The sequence below is a fragment of the Mustelus asterias genome, chromosome 4 (genome assembly GCF_964213995.1).
Source record: "Mustelus asterias chromosome 4, sMusAst1.hap1.1, whole genome shotgun sequence".
In the NCBI taxonomy this organism is placed as follows: domain Eukaryota; kingdom Metazoa; phylum Chordata; class Chondrichthyes; order Carcharhiniformes; family Triakidae; genus Mustelus; species Mustelus asterias.
Genome location: NC_135804.1, coordinates 108,319,153 through 108,340,606, shown reverse-complemented (window position 1 = coordinate 108,340,606; position 21,454 = coordinate 108,319,153). Strand labels below are relative to the sequence as shown.

Here is a 21,454-nt window from a genome sequence, read left to right as displayed (position 1 = left end):
GATGGGATGTTTTTTCATCCTTGCTAATTTCATCATCCAAAACAGGCCTAAAAACAAGTGGAAGAGGTCTTAAACACACTTTTCTTCCTTATCTTAATTTCTATCTCATTTTCCATCCTGGGAGCTCTATTTCTGTCTGCCGTACCTTTCCCGTTTAAGGGATTATACCATGACACTATGGACCATTTCTGTTTTGAAGGTAGCCCATTGTTCAGCACCTTGGGACAATAACCCTGAAACCAAACATGAGTGTTATCCAGAACCCGAATACACCATGTCCAAAATTGAGCTCCACAATAAACCAATCCTTGCATCCTCTGCTTTCTTGTTCTGCGACAATAGAAATAAAATTCTCTGGACGAGGTATAAGTGAAATGAAAACAAGTCTATTTTTCAGAAGTGTATTTTTTTTAAACTCCCGTTGCTAGGTGTCTCTGAATCTCGGGATTGATGTGACCCATTATTACATGTGTCAAGTCATGAGAAGGCCTTGTCATTTCTGCCATCTTCACTAATAGATATTCCACTCACAAGTAACCTAGAGATTACTGCAAGAGCATAATGAAACTGGAGTTAGCGCAGGATGGTGGTGCATAACCAGAGCAAGTGTCTATTGGGCACTAACTAGAGTGTGACCAGGGGGAAGTTTGTCCATGTAAATGGGAGGCTCAGTTGTTTACATGTGTGTTATTCAGTTACATTACTTGAGATGTGTATTCTAATGATATAAATTTTCCATTCCAAAAGTAGTTACAACAGACCTGGGTTCACAAATTGAATTCCAATGATTCACATTGAAATTTAGTAGTTACATTGGGTGACAGCAGCACTCTGGTGTCTTGCCCAAGTAGATTCATTTGTAACCTTAAAATGTGAGTGTAAATGGGTTATTCTCCATGATAAAGAGATTGGGGGAGCAGAGGTGTGGGTGGACTTCAGAAGGGATTCTTACTCTTGATGATTTGTACTTAAAAAAAAAGAAATATGTTCCGAATGAAAACAACTTGTTTGCATATTTACATGTCTGGGAAATGTTTCTATTATGATGGGAGTATCATGACTTTTTGTCCAAAGTCTATTGTAATGTGCACACAATGCAAATCTGTAACATAGCTGTTACCTGTGAAATATGAGCAGGTTTAGAGAATGACCGTTTAGTGACTGACTGATTGAGGGTCTGAGGGTATAACTTTCTCACTATTCTTCGCAAATGCAGCTTTATTTGATTACCAGTCTGCTGTGAGCTATTGTGATCCTGTGATAAATTGCAATGGCATTGCAACTAGATGGCTTGTTACCAAGGGAATAAAGGAACCCATTCAGCTTTAGCAACGGTTAAGTTGGTGACTAAGGAAATACACAGTCAACTTGGACTAATGGAAGTAAATAGCAACAGTACAATGAAGCTCATGCCACAAAGTCAATCTGCAGAGTTATGATAGGCTAAAGTGATATACATTTCACTTGCCCATGGGTCTCTGCTCTTTATTTATCGATCTCAACCTTGTCCACGGACTTTGATGTGGCACTACAATGGATAAGAACCTATTTAAAACTGCCTTTTGATAAAGAGTCTGCCTGTAACTCCGACAGAATTCACCTCCTAACTCTTTAATTGCTGAAACCTGAGAACTCATGGCAGAAAGGGGATAGATACAAGTCAACCTACAAAACTCAGAAAACAACTTCCAAAAGTTGACAGTTCCAAAACAACTAACAACTCAAAAAAAGTTCAATTTAAACAAAGCCCTGGGTCACTATGCAAGGTCACTGGCTCAGGCTGAATGAATACATTGAGTTATTGCACTGAACTTCTGGATTTGCATTAACTTTTGGAATCACATTCTGCAATTGAGTCACTTGTTTTGCTACAATTGATTGCAAGTGGCATATTTTTATATTCGTTCATGGGATGTGGGCGTCACTGGCTGGGTCAGCATTTATTGCCTATCCCTGAGAGTAGTATAGAGTCAACCACATTGCTGTGGATTTGGAGTCACATGTGGGCCAGATCAGGTAAGGACGGCAGATTTCCTCCCCTGAAGGACATTAGTATGACCTTTGAAAAGAATAGTTAAAGTGCAAGTGCAGAGCATGAACATTTCTCAAGATTTAATATAATGGGAGAGGGTGGTGGGTATGGAAGAACGAGGTATGCAAATACATTCTTATGGCAGCCTTAGGTGGGCCATCAGTGGATGGGAGACTGGGCTCGAGAAAAGCATTCTTTCGGGACTAAAAACAGAAAATACTGGAAAATCTCAGCAATCTGGCAGCATGGGTGGAGAGAGAATAGAACAAAAGTTTCGGGTCAGGATGACCCTTCGTCAGAGAAAAGGTTCCATTCTCTTATTTCTTGTTAAGCAACATTTTGTGCCACTTTTGCAAGAAATCTTGAATCGATTAAAATGCGGCTGTGACCTTGGACTGATTAAAAACTTTGGAAATGGATGCATTTGGATATAATTGTTTTGTGGTCGGGTTTCTGCCTCTTCTTGCTGGGGGCATCTCTATGAAGAGGCTGAATTGTTGGGTATTTTATATTATTGATGATCAACGCCAGCTGTCTTATTTTCATATTGAGTTTAACAGAAATGTATTTCCCTATTAGTGGTTAAAACTGAACCTGGTGATATTTTCTTCATTGTGGTGATCCAACAGTGTTGAAGTGAAATTGATATTGCAACTGATTTTTGAGTTTTGTACTCTGGGGGGTGTCGCCCCTGTGCTATTTTTTGACACCACAATTGTACTATGGGCTGAATTGGGTAACCCCTGAACATTTGTGTCACAAAGCTTCCATTCTAACTCACATACTGCCAATGTCATGCAGGCACTGAGCCAATTTTTGCCGCCTGTTCGATTAAATGTTTGCCGCACACAGCTAGTGTGAACGATGCTCTTCATGGCTGTGCACATCAGTTGGGGGCCCAAATTGGAAGTTGCCAGCACTAGTTCAAGATAGCCAGCACTGCGTAAAGATAACAAGCATCTCTTAAAGGGGAGATGCACCATGGCTGCTGCAGGTGCTGGTGAATCTGACCTGGGAAACAGTGAAGAATTACAGAATTGAGGAGTGAGCAGGTTCCAAGTTTTTTTTTTGACGTCGTGCTTGGAATCTGATAGAGGATGTAGGAAGTAGGAGATATGTCTTACATCCACAGAGGGCCAGGAAGCCCACCAGACACAGTGCTCGCCCCAAGTGCGGAAATTCCTGCCCAAGGTCAACAGACCTTTATAGGGTCCACCGAATTTTCTGTCCCGCCCGCTACAATTCATGTGGTGGGCGGGATGGGAAAATTCCACCCATAATGTTGTGGACAGGCAGGAGTGCTGGAAAAATGTTGCCCTTTTTTTGTTTCTTTCTTGGTTTTTTTAGAAGGTGTGTTTTTAAATCCTTTTTGACTTTAAAGAATGGACAGGCTGTCTGGTAAGGTTAAATCAAAAGAAAGAATAAATGCTTATTTTCACAACACCAGAAATCTGAATGCAATGAAACGCTCAATATTCAAATACACAGATATACATGCACACAAGAAACTAAAGATGTTGCATGCACTTAGATTATTTACAGAATAACAAGAAACAAAAGATGAAAATGTTTCAGGGGTGAACAGTTTTCTCTCTCATGGTTCTATAAAAATAAATGGAAGTTGCAAGTTTCTGGATTTTCTTACAAAATTGAGTTCCTGTAGAGAAAGGAATATACTCATGTAGGTGAAAACACATCAGCTTCTCTCTTCACTGCCTGAGTTGATTGCCTGTTTAGGCAGGGCTTTGTTCTTCTTGATGGGTGGTGGTGTCCTCTGTGCTGTGTCATCCCAGACTGCCTTGCTCTGCCCTGTCCTTGAAAAAATATGTTATCTCAAGTCAGTTTTAATTATGTGGCCACAGAATCAATACTTCTATTATCCCAAATTATTTTGATTTCACAAGCTATTGCCACACAATGGGGAATGAATGTTGGCTATTCATACTTTTTCTTTATTCTTTCATGGGATGTAGGCATTGCTGAAAAAAACAACATTTGTTGTCTATCCCTACTTGCATTTGAACTGAACATTTCAGAGGATAGTTAACCACGTTGCTGTGGGTCTAGAGTCACATGTAGACCAGACCAGGTAAGGATGGCAGATTTCTTTCCCTAAAGCGTTAGTTGGGGTCTCTGGATTACAAGTCCAATAACATTACCACTACGCCACCATCTCTCTTGCTTGTGATAAAAGTGTTTCCTCACACCTCTCTTTGTTAGGTTTCTAATTTGCAAACACCTTTCTACAGTTACTTTATTTGAGTTCCTGTAAATATCCAGACAATAGGAGCTGTAAATCCCACAGTGATCTTGCATTCTGAATGTCTCTGCTGAGTAAGGACTTCCACACAGACAATCATGTTTTCATGATTTACTAGAGACATGAATTAGACCCTGTCCAGAAATCACAAATCCTTCAGACTCCATCCTGGGTCAAGCTAAGACGTCTATATTTTATGCTGCTTTTACAAAAAATGCCCATCGTCTTCATACTATCCTTGGCACATAACGCAACCGTGACAACATTCAAAAAGCAGTAGGAACAGATAACCAGATCAATGCCCCAAGAAGCTGGTTATATTGCAGCAGGAATTTTAATAACCTCACACAAGTGATAAAGACCAGTGAATGCATCTTCAAATGCCATATCCCACCAACTGTACCACAAGCCTCAGATGTTGCTCAACTCACCACAAAGCCATCACTACCCACATCAGCCAAACAGGTATTAACATTCACTGGCACATTGCCCTCTTTTTGCTGAACAAGATGGCACAGAGCCGGAGGCAGCGAGAGATAACCAGCGAGAGAGCATGCCTGTGTGTCCTAACCCTGGTTAAGGAATTGGTGTTGGTATTATTGGGACACCCATTGCTGCGGCCATGGCCAGTGGTGGGACTGAAACTACTGGAGGCGATGATATTCTCATAATCCCCCTTCTCACATCCCACACTCTAATTTATAAGCTGCAGATGTTGTGAACGTCTTACTTTCCCCCTCTATATCACAGCTTTAACTTTGTTCCGTTTTGTTTTAGAATCCAATGTGGCCAAGCAGTGGAGGAAGATCAAGAGAGTAATGATGAAGACACAACTTGTTTTCACATTCTCACACAGCAGCTCAGAGTCTGACATGGTGCTTATCACAGAGGGTCAAGACGGGATCTGCATGTGATGTGACACTGGCCACAAGTGGCCTACAACCAGGACAAAGGCAAGAATACCGCTCAGCCAAGGGTGAAGTTGTAAACAGATTTGCTGCAGGCGACTCAGATCAGCACTTCAATGAGACAAGTGATAAAAGAGCATTTAAATGTTTTTCCCACAAAATGTTAGTCCATTGGGAGGTTTACTAAAAGCCTGTGGCCAATGTGAAGGAGCATGAAGAAGTCCAGCACAGCTTAGTTCAGACCTTGGAGTCCACTCTTTCCAGCATGGAACTGATGGTCAACTCCATTCCCACACTTACAGACCCAACAATTGTACAGGCCCAGTCTTAGCTTTCATTGTAGCTCAAGCAGTGGTCACACAACATCTGAATACTGCTATGGAAGTTCAGACTGAAATCATACAAGCTCAGACTGCGGCCATCATGGCTGTGGGTTACAATATGAAAATATGCTTCCAGGATGTTACAGCAGTGCAGCAATCCACCCCTACACTTAACTCAGATTCCTGAGGCACTGTGTCTGAGGCACTGAGGTGGATTGGTTCGATGAGGCATGTGGTGAACCATAGATGGTTACCACTATGGGTACTTGTACATATGTTACTCTTGTTACTGTTGGGGTTAGGGTTGGGGTGTTCCACCTGTTAGCATTGTTCTGTGGTACACTCCTTTTGGCTCCGCCTTCTTACAGGAGTATAAAGGTCACTGCTACTTCCTAGTAGCCCTTAGTCTGGGATAGTATTGTTTTCAGCAGTATGCTCTATTCTTGTTGTGACTAGAAGCCTTTATTCCCGGGTACGTCCTAGCCTCCCGTGTGAATCAATCGCGCATCAATTTTATTCACAACAAAATACCGAAAATTTTGTTCGAAGAAAAATGGAGCAGATGCTGAAACCCAATCGGCTAACCTTAGATCCGCGTGTCGCTGGAGTGTCGAATACTTTCGACCATTGGTTGAAGTGTTTTGAGGATTACATCGACGCCTCGACAGCAGTCCAGTCTGACGCCGACAGATTGCGGGTCCTCCACGCAAGGGTGAGCGACACTGTGTATGCAACAATCCGTGATTCCCAAAATTACAAAGAGGCCATCGAATTACTCAAGAAGCTGTACCATAAACAGCCGAACGAAATTCATGCTCGTCACCTATTAGCCACTCGATGGCGGCAGCCCGGCGAAACTACGGGACAGTACCTGCGCGAACTTCAACAGCTAGCCAGAGCCTGCAATTGCAAGGAGGTGTCGGCTACTCAATACACCAACGATCTTATCCGGGATGCATTCGTGGCGGGAATCGGCTCATCCTATATTCGCCTGCGGCTGCTAGAGCAGGGTAACTTGGACCTGGCTAAGACGGTAGAATTGGCCGATGCAATGGAAACGGCCTCCAGAAGTCTTGAAACCTACCCCACTGACCACGTGGAAACATCGTGGCAAGCACAGCCACCGCCTCAACTGTACTCGGCGGCTCCTTGGAACTGCGCGATAATGCTCTTAACTTCAGACCTGACGGCTGCGGCAGCTCCTGGAGGCCCACGGTGCTATTTCTGTGGATTGGCGAAGCACCCTCGCCAGAGATGTCCGGCCAGGATGGTGTTTTGCTCCGCCTGTGGGAAGAAAGGGCACTATGCAAAAGTGTGCCGAGCAAAGACCCCTTCCAAGCCCAGCAGTGCTGTGTGTGACTCCCCAGGATCAATTTCCTCGTCTCCGGCCTCGTCGATGTCTTCAGCCACGTGCGATTCATGGGCGCCGCCATTTCCTATGACGACGATGCAAGCCACGTGCGACCTGCGGGTGCCGCCGTTTTCAACATCATCGACCACGTGTGATTCGTGGGCGCAGTCATTTTGGTCGACACCGGCCGCAGAAGACCAGCAGGGGTCCTCGTCGTCGGCTATCTCAGCTGCCTGCAGTTACACTCGGGATCCAACAGTGGCGTCAATCATCCTGGGCCAGGCCAAGCCTCACAGACTTGACAAGTCCATGATGGACATAGAGGTAAACGGGCGCCTGACGCATTGCCTGTTTGACAGCGGGAGCACGGAGAGCTTTATCCATCCAGATACAGTGAAACGGTGCGCTCTCCGTGTGCAAACTGTCAGGCAGACAATCTCCATGGCGTCGAGGTCCCGATCTGTTATCGTTCTTGTTAGCTCTGTGGTAACCTTAACGGTGCAGGACACAGTTTACGAGAACTTCAGGCTCCTCGTGTTACCGCACCTTTGCGATCCGGTACTCCTGGGGCTAGACTTTATGATCCACGTGAAGAGTGTGACCCTGCAGTACGATGGGCCACTCCCTCCACTTTCAGTGGGAGAACAGCAGCCTCCAAATTGTCCAGCGCGCTCCACATGCAGTCTCTCGACACTCAAAATTACCCAGCCTTCCCTATTCGAAGATCTCGTGCCAGGCTGCAAGCCCATCGCGACTAAAAGCAGGCGTTACAGTGCTGAGGATCGGATCTTTATTAGATCTGAGGTTCAGCGGCTCCTCAGGGAAGGGGTCATTCAACCTAGCACTAGCCCATGGAGAGCACAAATCATGGTGGTCAAGACTGGAGACAAGCCCCGGATGGTCATAGACTACAGTCAGACCATTAATAGGTACACGCAGCTGGACGCATACCCTCTCCCGTGCATATCTGACATGGTCAACCAGATTGCGCAGTACCGGGTGTTCTCCACCATCGACTACCACCAGCTCCCCATTCGCCCAGAGGACTGCAAATACACGGCCTTTGAGGCGGATGGCCGTCTCTACCACTTTTTAAGAGTCCCTTTCGGCATCACTAATGGGGTCTCGGTCTTCCAGCGTGAGATGGACCGAATGGTGGACCAAAACGGGCTACGGGCTACCTTCCCGTACCTGGACAACGTCACTATCTGCGGCCATGACCAGCAGGACCAGGACGCCAACCTCCAGAAGTTTTTACGCACTGCGGCTCTCCTGAACCTGACCTATAACAAGGAGAAGTGCGTATTCAGCAAGCATCGCCTAGCAATCCTCGGATACGTGGTGGAAAACGGGGTCATCGGCCCCGATCCAGACCGTATGCGTCCCCTCCTTGAACTTCCCCTAAACACTAGCATCAAAGCACTGAGAAGATGCTTAGGCTTCTTTTCGTATTACGCACAGTGGGTTCCCAATTACGCGGACAAAGCCCGTCCGCTCATAAAATCTACCTCTTTTCCCCTGACAGCAGAGGCTCGCCTAGCCTTTGAAGGGATAAAAGCCGACATCGCGAAAGCCACGATGCATGCTGTCGATGAGTCCATCCCCTTTCAGGTGGAGAGTGATGCATCTGATTTCGCCCTGGCCGCCACACTTAACCAGGTGGGCAGGCCTGTCGCCTTTTTCTCTCGCACCCTCCAAGGCCCTGAAATTCAGCACTCCTCTGTGGAAAGAGGCTCAGGCCATTGTAGAGGCCGTACGGCATTGGCACCATTATTTGGCTGGCAAACGGTTTACCCTGCTCACGGACCAGCGGTCCGTGGCCTTCATGTTCAACAACACGTTAAGGGGAAAAAGTAAGAATGATAAAATCTTGAGGCGGAGAATCGAACTCTCCACCTACAACTATGATATCATGTATCGTCCGGGGAAGCTCAATGAGCCCTCAGGTGCCCTGTCACGTGGAACATGTGCCAGTGTGCAGGAGGACCGGTTACAGGCCCTCCACAATGATCTCTGTCATCCGGGGATCACTCGGTTCTTCCATTTTGTAAAGGCTCGGAATCTGCCCTACTCCATAGAGGATGTCAGGTCGATAACTCGAAGCTGCCAGGTATGTGCAGAGTGCAAGCCGCACTTCTACCGGCCTGACAGGGCACACCTCATTAAGGCCACTCGCCCTTTTGAACGACTGAGTGTCGACTTCAAGGGCCCCCTTCCTTCGACAGATCGAAATGTGTATTTCCTCAACGTGGTTGACGAATACTCCCGATTCCCCTTTGCCATCCCCTGTTCTGACATGTCCTCTGCCACGGTCATCAAAGCCCTGCGGAGTCTTTTTACCCTGTTCGGCTACCCCAGTTATATCCACAGTGATAGGGGTTCGTCGTTTATGAGCGACGACTTGAGGCAATCCCTGCTCTCTAAAGGAATTGCCTCAAGTAGGACTACGAGTTATAACCCCAGGGGTAACGGACAGGTCGAGAGAGAAAACGCTACAGTCTGGAAGGCTGTTTTACTGGCGTTAAGGTCTAGGGGTCTTCCAGTCTCCCGTTGGCAAGAGGTACTTTCTGATGCGCTCCATTCAATCCGGTCCCTCCTGTGTACGGCAACCAACGCTACCCCACATGAGCGGATGATTACCTTCTCTAGGAAGTCTTCCCCTGGGACCTCACTGCCGTCTTGGTTGACGTACTCAGGACCTATCCTCCTGCGGCGGCATGTTAGGGCCCGCAAGTCCGACCCTTTGGTTGAACAGGTCCATCTCCTCCACGCCAACCCTCAATATGCCTATATGGCATATCCTGATGGGCGAGAGGACATGGTCTGTATCAGAGATCTGGCGCCTGCAGGGGACCTGGAAACCCCTGTCACTCCCGCACCCCTGGTTAGGATTCCTTTGCCCATTCTCTCCCCTCCTGACACGACGCGGGCAGCATCGGGACCTCAACTTAATCCTCTTACTCCCGTGTACAGCTTGCCTGAGTCCAGGAGATTGTCGCCACCTCGAGGTCCACAGGCGTGTGAGGAACTGGAGGAGTCATTGGACACCACCTCGGAGAGAGGGTCATCACCACGGTCACCAGAACCGGCACTGGAGCCAGTGCTGCGGAGGTCGCAGAGACGGTGCGGCCCTCCGATACGGCTGAACTTGTGAACATATGGACAGTTCGTATTGTCTCCTTACCCCACCGGCCTTTGTTTTTAAAGGAGGGGTGAATGTGGTGAACCATAGATGGTTATCACTATGGGTACTTGTACATATGTTACTCTTGTTACTGTTGGGGTTAGGGTTGGGGTGTTCCACCTGTTCGCATTGTTCTGTGGTACACTCCGTTTGGCTCCGCCTTCTTACAGGAGTATAAAGGTCACTGCTACTTCCTAGTAGCCCTTAGTCTGGGATAGTATTGTTAAGCAGTATGCTCTATTCTTGTGAATAAAAGCCTTTATTCCCGGGTACGTCCTAGCCTCCCGTGTGAATCAATCGCGCATCAAGGCATAAATCTGCTGTCCTCTCTGAGCAAGACAGAATTTATCTTTCACTCCTGCCACTTTGCCAAAGACCTTGACATTGTTTTTCAGTCAGCCAGCCCAGGTTGCTATTATCTATGCTGAGACGTTGCCATTCACAGCTGGAACTCCTAGGCCCAGGGTTGCTGGAGAATGTTCTCCAAGGCCAGCTGCAGTCTCCCCCACTGAAAGTCAGCAGTCTTTCATCAGCCATGCTGCAGCCACTAGGACAGCACTATGTAATGCACCAGGCCAGGCAAAGGCACAGGGAAGACAGATACTAAGGGAATGCACAACACAACAGATTCCATTTCTACATTTGAAGCTGCATTCACTGGCCTTTATCATTTGTGTGGGGTTATGAAAATTATTGCAGCACTGCATCCAGTTTCTTGGTGGTAAGTCCTGTGGTGATACTTGAAGCTACAACTTATGACTTTTCTCCTGACTTTAGCTATAGTGACCGTTTTCTATAAATCACAATGAATGGCTGAATGGCTTCTTTCTGCACCAAAAGCATTTCTATGGTTCTATATAGGTGGAGACTATAAAGCAGGTCCACTTGCAAAATCAAAGTGGTTGATTAGCAGCGCTTCACAAGCGGCACAGTGGCGCAGTGGTTAGCACTGATGTCTCACAGCACCCGGGGCCCGGGTTCGATTCCGGCCTTGGGTCACTGACTGTGTGGAGTTTGCACATTCTCCCTGCGCCTGGGCGGGTTTCCTCTGGGTGCTCCAGTTTCCTCCCACAGTCTGAAAGATGTGCAGGTTAGGTGCAATGACCCGAACAGGCGCCAGATTGTGGCGACTAGGGGAATTGCACAGTCATTTCATTGCAGTGTTAATGTAAACCTCACTTGTGACTAATATAAATCCCTAAAAAAAAGGGGAGTTTAAAACTAGAGGGCATAGGTTTAAGAGAGAAGAGAGATACAAAACGGTCCAGAGGGGCAATTTGGTCACGCAGAGGGTGGTGAATATCTGGAACAAGCTGCCAGGGGTAGTAGTAAATGCGGGTACAATTTTGTCTTTTAAAAAGCGTTTAGACAGTTACATGGGTAAGATGGGTATAGAGGGATATGGGCCAAATGCGGGCAATTGGGATTAGCTTAGGGGTTTTAAAAAAAAAGGGCAGCATGGACAAGTTGGGCCAAAGGACCTGTTTCCATGCTGTAAACCTCTATGACTCTAATTCTGTATAATGCCAATTCATTGACCTTTGATTAAACACTTTGTGGTTGACTAATTATATCAGAAAAGATTGAGGTTATGACTTGGCTGAAATTGTTGATCTGAATATAGAAATAAATTCTTGTAACCTTATCATTCAATCTTAGAATGATGCTGAATGGGAATCGTTTTATTTGATGCTGTAATGTTAGCTATTTGGGTTCCAGGCAAAAAGACTCTTAGTGGGTAAAATATCATTCTGCTTTTCCAGGTGTAGTACTTATCTTACCTGTATTATGTGGAGAAAAACTAACTACTGCACCAAAATGAGAAGAATCAACCTTCTCCTGCTAAAGGTTAATCTAAGAGACTTTTGTTCACAACATGAGTATCAAATTTATTATCATTATATTAATTGTCTGTAACTTGATAAAATATAATTTTCTTCTGGATAGCATTTCCATTTCCATTTATTAATAACTTGCTTTTGTGTTGGTAGTTTTTGTAAATATATAGCTGCTGACCAACTTACCGCCAGATGTGGAATTAACCCTGAAGGTTCAAAATTACAATAACTTATTTTCAATAATAGTAATTCAATAACCTCTTTGGCTCTCAGTTTATTTGCTTTATAATTAGTTGTAACTTACAACTGCAATGCCGAGGGGATGCAGCTTTCTATCCCGTGCTTTGAAAAGTGTAACCTCAATGTTGAGTTGTCTTCTAGATTCAGGGATGTAATCAAATACACAATGTCAAGGGCCAGCTCAATCTCTTAGAGTATCTCAACCAGCCACCTGACATGCTGCAGTCACTGGCAGAGTACATGGAGGAAGTGGAAGAAGCAGAGCACACCCTTTTTACCCGTGGTGACATTAGGCACAGAGTTCATATTTTGTGGGGACAGTGGTAAGATTGGTGAGACCACACCTGCACTCTATCCAGAGAGTGCTCCTGCTTTGGTATTAGATGCTGTATCCTGAGGTGACACCAATGAAATTTAGTGCAGTCAGAAGGAAGCTATCTCTGGCACCTCTGCTTCAGCAGATTGTTGTACTTCAAGAAGCCAGACACCGAAGGATAGAACTGTCGCCTAATCTTGATGCACTTTGCAAGGTTTTATTTACAGAAATACACATTATAAACATGCACCTCCTAACCCAAAAGCCACAGTTTTAGTCTTCTCCCACTTATATATGACCATAAGTGAATCGCCAATTAATTCCTGCCACCTGAATACAATTAAAGACCAACTCAATATTTAGTTAACACAGATAGGCAGTGACAACTCTATCATCTGCTGCAGGCAATAATTTGGGGCTGTGCACAGGCTCACAAAAATGTCATTCACTCTATGTGTGGAATCTTGTTTTTGGTGGCTGGTGGCTGAAGGGAACATTTCATCTGGAGGGAACATGATGGGTGGGGATCTTTAACCCAGTTAAGTCCTTGGTGGGAAGGCCTCTGGATGACCTTAAGTGTCCAATTAGTATTGACCCAGTGGCAGGTGAAAGACCGGCCATGTAGAAGGCATGATATGTGGGGCCCTTGTCCCATGGGAGGGAAACCATTGCTCAAAGGGACTCAGTTCCTGATTGAGGGACCTGGCATTGGAAAGAGAGGGCCCAACGAAAGTCTTCCACTACTTTTGCTGCCAAATACCATCACTATCCCTCCCCTCTATCCCCACATTGTGAGACCCATCCTACCATCACTCACCTGTGCCTTGGGATTCATCGACAGTCCAAGGCCATGGGTGATGCAGCCACTGCCTCACTGGTGATGCCATTCAATCGATCAATTGGCCTTTGATTGGCCAGCAGCTCTTGGTAAGAAGGACTTCCACACCCTCTGGGGTTTTTGATCCCAGGGGAAGGCCCGCCTCTGGCTGTGAAGTGCCTGATTGACACGTGATGCTGTGGCCCTTCCTGAAGTCAGGCAACACAGGCCACTCGCTGGCTTTCCAGCAGGAAGTCGGTGAGGGCATGTGGTTGTCAAAAGTATAGAGAGATTGGTGTAAGACAGTCCTGGGGCTCAGTCCACACTGTCAGGGGGCAGATTCAGTAGACAGTCTTAGAGCTGTAGGGATCATGCCAGAGGGCTCTGCATGGCACACCTGTCTTTGTTCTGGATCTGGAAGAGGGAAGTCCTCTCTGGACAGTGAGGGTCAGGCCTAGCATGCTGTGCAGCGCGTGGTCTGTCCTTACAGTTTTTGGTCCTGGGGGTTTGAGGATCTGTACTGGCCACAGATGGCACAGTGACAGTCAGGGGAGGCAACCACATCCTGTAACGTGTGAGCTGATAAATCATAGCAGGTTATTAGATGGACTCATGCAGAGGATCCTTGAAAGTCATTGTTGATGTGGCCTTAAGAAAGGGAGGGGTCAGGTTGACAAAGGCATGGGGACATCAACATTAAATGGTTCAGGGGGAGGACAAGAATGTCAACATTTTGACATTCACTCCAGGGTGATAAGTGGAAGCAGGAGAGGGATTGGGGGAAGGGGAATGTGAATATAGTGAGGATGGAGGGGGATAGGAAGGACTTGAAAGGTAAGACGGGGAGGTTGAAAGCTGGGTGCCCACACAAACTGCAGCACCACCATGATGATCAACATCTAGCAATGACACAGTTGAAAAATAATACTTAACAAGAAATTGCCTGGGGAGTTTATTTATTTTATTAGTGTCACAAGTAGGCTTACATTAACAGTGCAATGAAGTTACTGTGAAAATGCCCTAGTAGCCACACTCCAGCGCCTGTTCGGGTACACTGAGGGAGGATTTAGCATGGCCAATGCACCTAACCATCTTTAGACTGTGTGAGGAAACCGGAGCACCCAGAGGAAACCCACGCAAACACGGGGCGAACGTGTAAATCCACACAGACAGTGACCCAAGCTGGGAATTGAACCATGGCGCTGTGAAGCAACAGTGCTAACCACTGTGGGAGGGGTCTGAGGCAGTCAACAACTGCAACTTTGGGCCAACGGAAGGGGCACTCTATAATTATCAGATCAAGTCCTACAGTTCACGGTTCAGCTGAGATCTGTTAACATGTGTCAAATGCCAATTGAAGGGGTTTAGCTCCTTAACTCATGGAGCGTGTTCATGCGAGAATCCATAAAGGCTTGGGGAAAAATCTGATTTAAAGAGTCATACAGACTTGAAACATTAAGTCTGCTTCTCTCTCCATAGATGCTTCCAGCCTGCTGACCTTTCCCAGCCTTTTCTGTTTTATTAAACATTTGATTTGGTCTGATTGTCCATCAAAGAAGTATGCAAAGTGGGAAGGAGGGTCAAACAATTAAGGGGCACAGCTGCTGCACATAAGCAACAAGCTCTCGATAAAACTTCACATTATTGTTTGAATGGTCATGGTCTATATGCCACAACCCTTGCAGTCATAAAATTGTTGTGAGGCTGAGTTAGTATCTTGGCTAAAGGAGGCAGGCTGATAGCAGCCTAACTGAGGTTACGAGCACATGGCTGTATTCACCCTGATCAAAGCCTGTTTGATGGTGTACAGTCATGTCAGAGGAGGATGCTTAGCCATCTGTGAATCTTCAGGATGTGCTTCAGCTGTGATGGGTAGCTTGAGGATGCCATGTTAGGAAGGAAGGCAGGCCTAAGGCTTCACACTGGCTTCCTGGCATGGTCACGGAGGGAACGCATTCCAGGATAAGGTCCACAGATGTAAGTAGAAGCGCAGAACGCAGGCTGCAGGCAATGTTGCCTTCTTGATGAGTTTGATGTGAGTGAGAAGAAGTTGGGCCTGTTGCCACATGGCACAGCTTAGGGAAGAACATTGACCTGAGGAACAAGAACTAGCAGGGGGTCAAGAAGACCCAGATGCTGATGGGGAGGGACTGCTTCCACAGGGGCATTTGGCATGACCAAGGGTCTATAGAATATGCCCTTCATATATGGAGCTGAGCGAGAAGCAGTGCCCCAGATGTCTCTCTTTGTCAAGGGGCGTGGTGGATCATAATAGCCTCACAGGGAATATGGCAGATATGACTCCGCATGGTTGGGAATCCAACCAATGCTGGCCTGCACTGAAGGTAACTCCTACATTCAACTGTTTTGCTAATGAATCATTTCAGGGTTCCACTTGGGATTTTTGCAGAATTACACAATTGCCCACTCATTAATACATTAGGCCATTTCCAACAAAGCACAGAATTATGTGCAGTCCATCATGGATGAGCCAAGTCAGGCTGCCAGAGCTGTGGGATTTGCAGGCATCTCCTGCTTTCCACAGATGCAGGGCACCAGATCACCCATGTTCTTATTGAATGGTGGAGCAGGCTCGAAGGGCCAAATGGCCTACTCCTTCTCCTATGTTCCTATGTGAAAAATGGTAGGTCATATGATTCAAGTCAGCAGTACACACTGACTGACATCAAGATCTGCCCACACCATATAGTTCCAGTGCATGCCCACACTGAACTCCTTCAATATTGGCAAGATGCACACTACAAATGGTCGGGAGCATGTGAATGCCACTTTTCTCCTAAACTGGTCCCATCGAACCAAAGCTACCAGTGCTGTGAAGCCATATTTTGTGGTCCTGAAGCTCTGTGCTACAGGCCACTCGCCTCTTAGTTTTATTAACTGATAAAGCATTGGAATAAATTAGAAGGCCAAGAAAATGAATCGAATAATGTTTCATCTATAAACAGCTTTTTTTATTTTGTTCATTTTCTCTTATTATACAGTACAGCTTTTAACAAAATCTGAAATCACTGTATATTGGAAGATTTTTGTTTTAAAACATTCATATTTTTGATTTTCTTCTTCAAATTTGTGAAACACTACATTATAAAAATAAGTGATACATTTAAAACAAACCAAAGCAAAACTACCACCATTTTCTTCCCCTTTGTTCTGAATATAAACATTACTTTAACAACATATAAAAATTATATACATTACTAGATATCCCAATATTTACATACCAATGTTTCTTAGGGAGCTTGATAGAAAACTAACGTACAATTAAAAACGTTACGAGCCAAAAGTTTAGTGTAAACCTTCCATCCAATAATACACAATCCCACACTGAATCTTCCATCAAAGTTGATTGTGCTGCATGCTCCTTGTGTAACATCTGAATTAACATGGATTTACTTAGCTGATCACATGTCCCCAGAATTCAACTTTTGCAATTTTTCAAGTGGTTTAGGGGATTTTCATCCCATTTTTGTCCTTCACAGTGTTAGACTATACTACCTCCTTGACTGACAGTGAGGAAAACCCAACATGTGGACCAACAATTACTGTTGTCAATGTTGTTCACTGCTTGACTTGCCTTCTTTACTGAATCAGTCTCTCCCCATGGTGAATCATTCAAATTGGTAAAATTCTCTCCAGTAGATTTGCGAAGGTCATTGTTGGTTGGGACTGATTTTCTTTCTATTCATTTCAAACATCTACAACCTCCATGAGAATTTAGCAGGAAATGTGAAACGAATGTGGGTATATGGAGTTGAGATACTTTTAGATCAGTTGTGATCCAATTGAATGGTCGGCTGGGATGAATAGTCTACACCTATTCCCATGTAAAAGGCTGGGGTGAACTTTCAGTGTAAAAGGGTTTTGCCCCAAATTATGGGCCACCTTGTGGAGAGGTGGCGCTGGGGGTGGGGAAGCAGTTTAAAACTGGTCTGTCTGCACTTACCATGTCAAACCCCGAGATGTGTGTTGGTAAGTTCCTAAATGCTTCAGCATTATAGCTGCCAAGTGCCCCCAAATGGAATCTGATTAACTTAGATCCTGGGAAGTCTCAGTTCAACTCTTTGCACTTTCAGATAAACTTTGATGACTGCAGTATGTTCATATGCTTATACTTATCATCAAGTGTGTATCCTTTCACGCACTGTGATAGGAGCGCATTATTCATTTTTCAAATTACCGATCTGTTGCCATTCAGTGTTTTTTCAAATTGTTTGCATGTACAGATAATACCAATTTGTGATTCCTTCCATTAATTTTACAAAAACAACATCTAAGTGAAGTGCGGAGACAGACAAGGATAAATGTTCAAAAGAATATCAGTGATATATGCAAGAATATTCATTAAAATTGTTTTAAGTAATGCTGAGATTGTATGAGGGACACACATTTAACTTCGTTGGTTACTATTTTTTCCTAAGTCAGGATGATGGTCAGTTCAGTCTCTTGGTAAAACTTCACAGACACCAGTGTTAATGGAAACTAGCTGAATTGGGGTACAAACATAGTGGGGACATTTATTTTTTTTAAATGCTGAAACAGGCCATTAAAATTATTCGAAATTGATAACCTGAAGAATAGCCAGCAGTCAACGGTTGGCTACTTGATGCTGGTGTTCACCAATAACAATAATTTTAATAGACAATGATCATGAGTGGTTGTAGCACTTTTTCCACCATGCATTATATCCAACACTTTCTAAAATAATTCTTCCTCACAATGTTCAGTACCTGAAACTAGTAATTAAGGCAAATTGTCTACATTCAAATGCCTCTCGTCGATGCAATCAATATTTAGCAATTCATGTACACCGAGATAATAAAAAGAGTAACAGTATATTTTAAACAGGAGTTCTTGGCACAAAATAGAGGTAATATTCAGTTAGCTTTACTTTTGGGTAAATTACTTGCAAATTAAGACATTTTTCACAATCTTCAGCATAATTGCTCAATCGTTGATCATTGTAGGAGAACAATATTTACTTTGGTCTCTTACAAAAGAAAGTATGGAATTAAGAGCTTTAGGATGTACTATAATGCTTGGCTGATATATACAGCTGTTCAAATGTTTTGACTGAATGTGCAGTTGGAATGAGAAACATTCCTAAATCAGCTTGTGCTGCAGTTGTTGTAGGTTTTAACATGTTAGGTATTATTAGTGCTTACAGATGAAGATGCAATGCCTCTCTTTTGAGTTTAATAATGGTAGTTGATTCTATCCATCTTCCCATGCAGCCATAAAACATTGTTTTTTCAACATAAACTAAGAAATGACTATGAATGATGTTACAGCAAGTATGTTTAATGCATACACATCAAGTTAATTAACCCATAAGGATAAATTCAGAATTCCTGTGCTCCTAGTAATGAAATTGCAGGCCACAGATATGGCTACAATTCTATAGTACTGATTCTCCAAACTGTGCTCCCATCAATCAAGCCTCATTTTAGAGGGAGAGCACAATGGTTGATCAAACACCTTAATGTGTGCATAGTAAACTCCTTTGTCACTAGGTGCTAATTAAAATGAACACGTTAACATGTTAATCAATATGGAGAGGAATAATGGGTTAATTGTTTGTTAAGCTTTTAATCATTTCTAAGGTATAATGTAGCACTAGGTGCTGTCTTGTCCCTTAATTATATGACCATTTAAACATGGCAGTTGGCTAATTAAATTCCAAGATTATTATGCAGTGAAGGAATATCAATTTATTGCTGATCAGTAATTTATTTCCTTAACATTGGAATGGTTTCTTCAACAATATTTCAGGCACAGGATAACAGACCATTTTCCAGGAAATAAAAAAATAAATAATACAAATTTTTTTTGAGAATTAAATGTTTTGCGTAATTGGTTTCCAGTTAACCAACTGTTTTTCTCCCAACGATATATCCTCTCAAAAATATGAAGTTATTTATCTCCTGTTTATTTGTGTGTGTTGTGTGTGTGTGTATAATGGCAGTACTTTGTTCATCTGTACACTTTAAAAATCAGTCACATTCGTTGTCTGGGCAACAGGTATTGGCTTAGTTCTGGTGTCTCTTCATGTGGAGAGCCAAATGATCTGAACGTGAAAAGCAGCGACCGCAGGCAATACACTTGAAGGGTTTTGCTCCTGTGTGCTTTCTGTAGTGTCTTGTGAGTTCATCGGAACGGGCAAAACGCCAGTCACAAGCATCCCATGTGCATTTGTATGGCTTCTCACCTGTAATTAAAATAAATGGATGTGAATAAAGTGGCTCCTTTGCAGGCCAAGGGTACTTTAATATACTTATAAATCCGAGAAAAGAACCATACACCTGGATCTTAAAGATTGCTAAGTGAATTTCCATGATATTTACACTCAACCCAGCTATATCCAATTATCTAAATATAGACAAAAGCTGACAATCTGCCAGAAGACTTTGCTAATTGATCCAAACTGCTTTGAGGGCTAGGTCTAATTTCAAGATATGAGCTGGAATTCTACCACCCTGCCTGCCTCAAAAATTGGAGCAGGCGAGCGGCGGACAATGGGAAGGTCTGTTGACCTTGGCCGGGATTTTCCGGTCTCGGGTTGAGCGAGACCTTAAATTCTGCCCATAATGATGAACTAAGAGTGTTGTTTATGCTTCTGCTTGCTCCAGATGTTTTATTTTTTTGCTTGCCTTTAATGGTCACTAGCTAAGCTACTCACTGCTTCATGTCAATGGGCCAACATGCATGGCTCTACAAATTGTCTCAAGGCCCTATCGTCTTAGGACCTTGATTACTATATTAGAATTTAGGCTCCTGTCTAAAAGAGATGGTTGTCTAGCCAACCCATGAAGAAGCCCTCAAGAAAATTGCAACGGGTAGGAATGAGCAGTCAGATATCTCTGTAATTTTTCATGTGCTACTATCTCATCTGCACTGAGCAGAGGGAGTTAAAATTGACCCTATATTTATATAATGAAAACATTTTTTTAATTTTAGAAGACGTGCCTTGAAATAGAAGCCTAGGTTTTATAATTTCATCAAATGGCCAATACCATTCATCAAAGATCAGAATTGTAACACGCCACATGGACGTGCTGTCAATGACCAGCTCACCATTACTATCAATGGATGTTCCAGTCTTTTGTTACACAGGTGCTGCAGTGTCCTTGAAGTAGATGGTATCATTTATAGCCAGCTTGCGCCTGGCCTGGACCCAATGAAAGATTTGTTGACCTGGGGAAAGGCAGGACTGGAAAATCCCGTCCCATGAAAGTGGCATCTATGGTTCGCAAGGCACAGATACATTTCTTCAAAGCCACTGGGGCTACTTAAAATATATTTTGGATGTAACTTGGCGGAAGGATTTGCATTCAAGTTTCGTTTGTTCTATATACAAAATAGTTTCACTATTCCACTGCTTGAGTTGACGGGCATAATTCATGCAGGTTTAAACACAATCAAATTTCACCAGTGTGCCATGGCCTAATGCCAGCCTACTGACGTTGGATGAGAGTGTATGAAACTATGTATGTCCAGAACTAGTTTACATTTCTAATCATACAACAATGCTTGCTCAGTGTTGCCAGGTATGCTTCCTGACAGGAAAATTATAACAAAGTGCATATAATTGTGTGGATGAAAATAATAGGGCTTTTGAGATTCCATGTACTGATAAGACTGTAATGTATACACTGTTGTATTCTACATTGGAACAGGAGATGGAATTGGATTAACAAATTAAGTGATAGCTGCGTAATTTAGTTCACCTACTGTCCTATGGGGGCGAAACAGAAAATCATCAGACTAGAAAGAAAGAGATCAGATTTATCAGTGACCTACTGGGTAAAAGCACTCTGCCAAACAGACTAGAAAGTCTTTAGTTTGAATCTCAGTCTATTTAGGTGCCTATGGAGACATATTTCACTAAGTGTCATTAGGTGTCAGCTATTGCACTCTTGCCTAAGACAGAAGGTTGTAGGTTCTGGTCTCAACATTAAATCTAGGCCGACACTCCACTGCTGCATTGTTGGAGGTGTCATCTTTCAGTTTTGACATTAAACCGTGGCTATGTTTATCCTCTCAGAGGAATGTAAAAGGTCTCATGGCACTGTTTTAAAGAAGTGCGGAGGAATTTCCCCTGGTGTCTTGGCTAATATATATCTCTCAATCAACACCATTAAAACAAATTCTGGTTTCATTTCATTGC

The 21,454-nt window shown here is 44.0% G+C and overlaps 1 protein-coding gene across 1 annotated transcript in view; it reads right to left on the bottom strand.

Annotated features, from left to right (window-relative positions):
* Window positions 1-16,265: 16,265 nt before the first annotated feature.
* The window catches only part of klf5l (Kruppel like factor 5 like), a 64,204-nt gene continuing 59,015 nt past the window's right edge, over window positions 16,266-21,454 (bottom strand). The window contains exon 5 of the mRNA XM_078211554.1: window positions 16,266-19,495. Coding sequence (XP_078067680.1) covers window positions 19,317-19,495 — 179 coding nt within the window. The 3' untranslated portion in view covers window positions 16,266-19,316. The remainder of the gene's footprint in view (window positions 19,496-21,454) is intronic.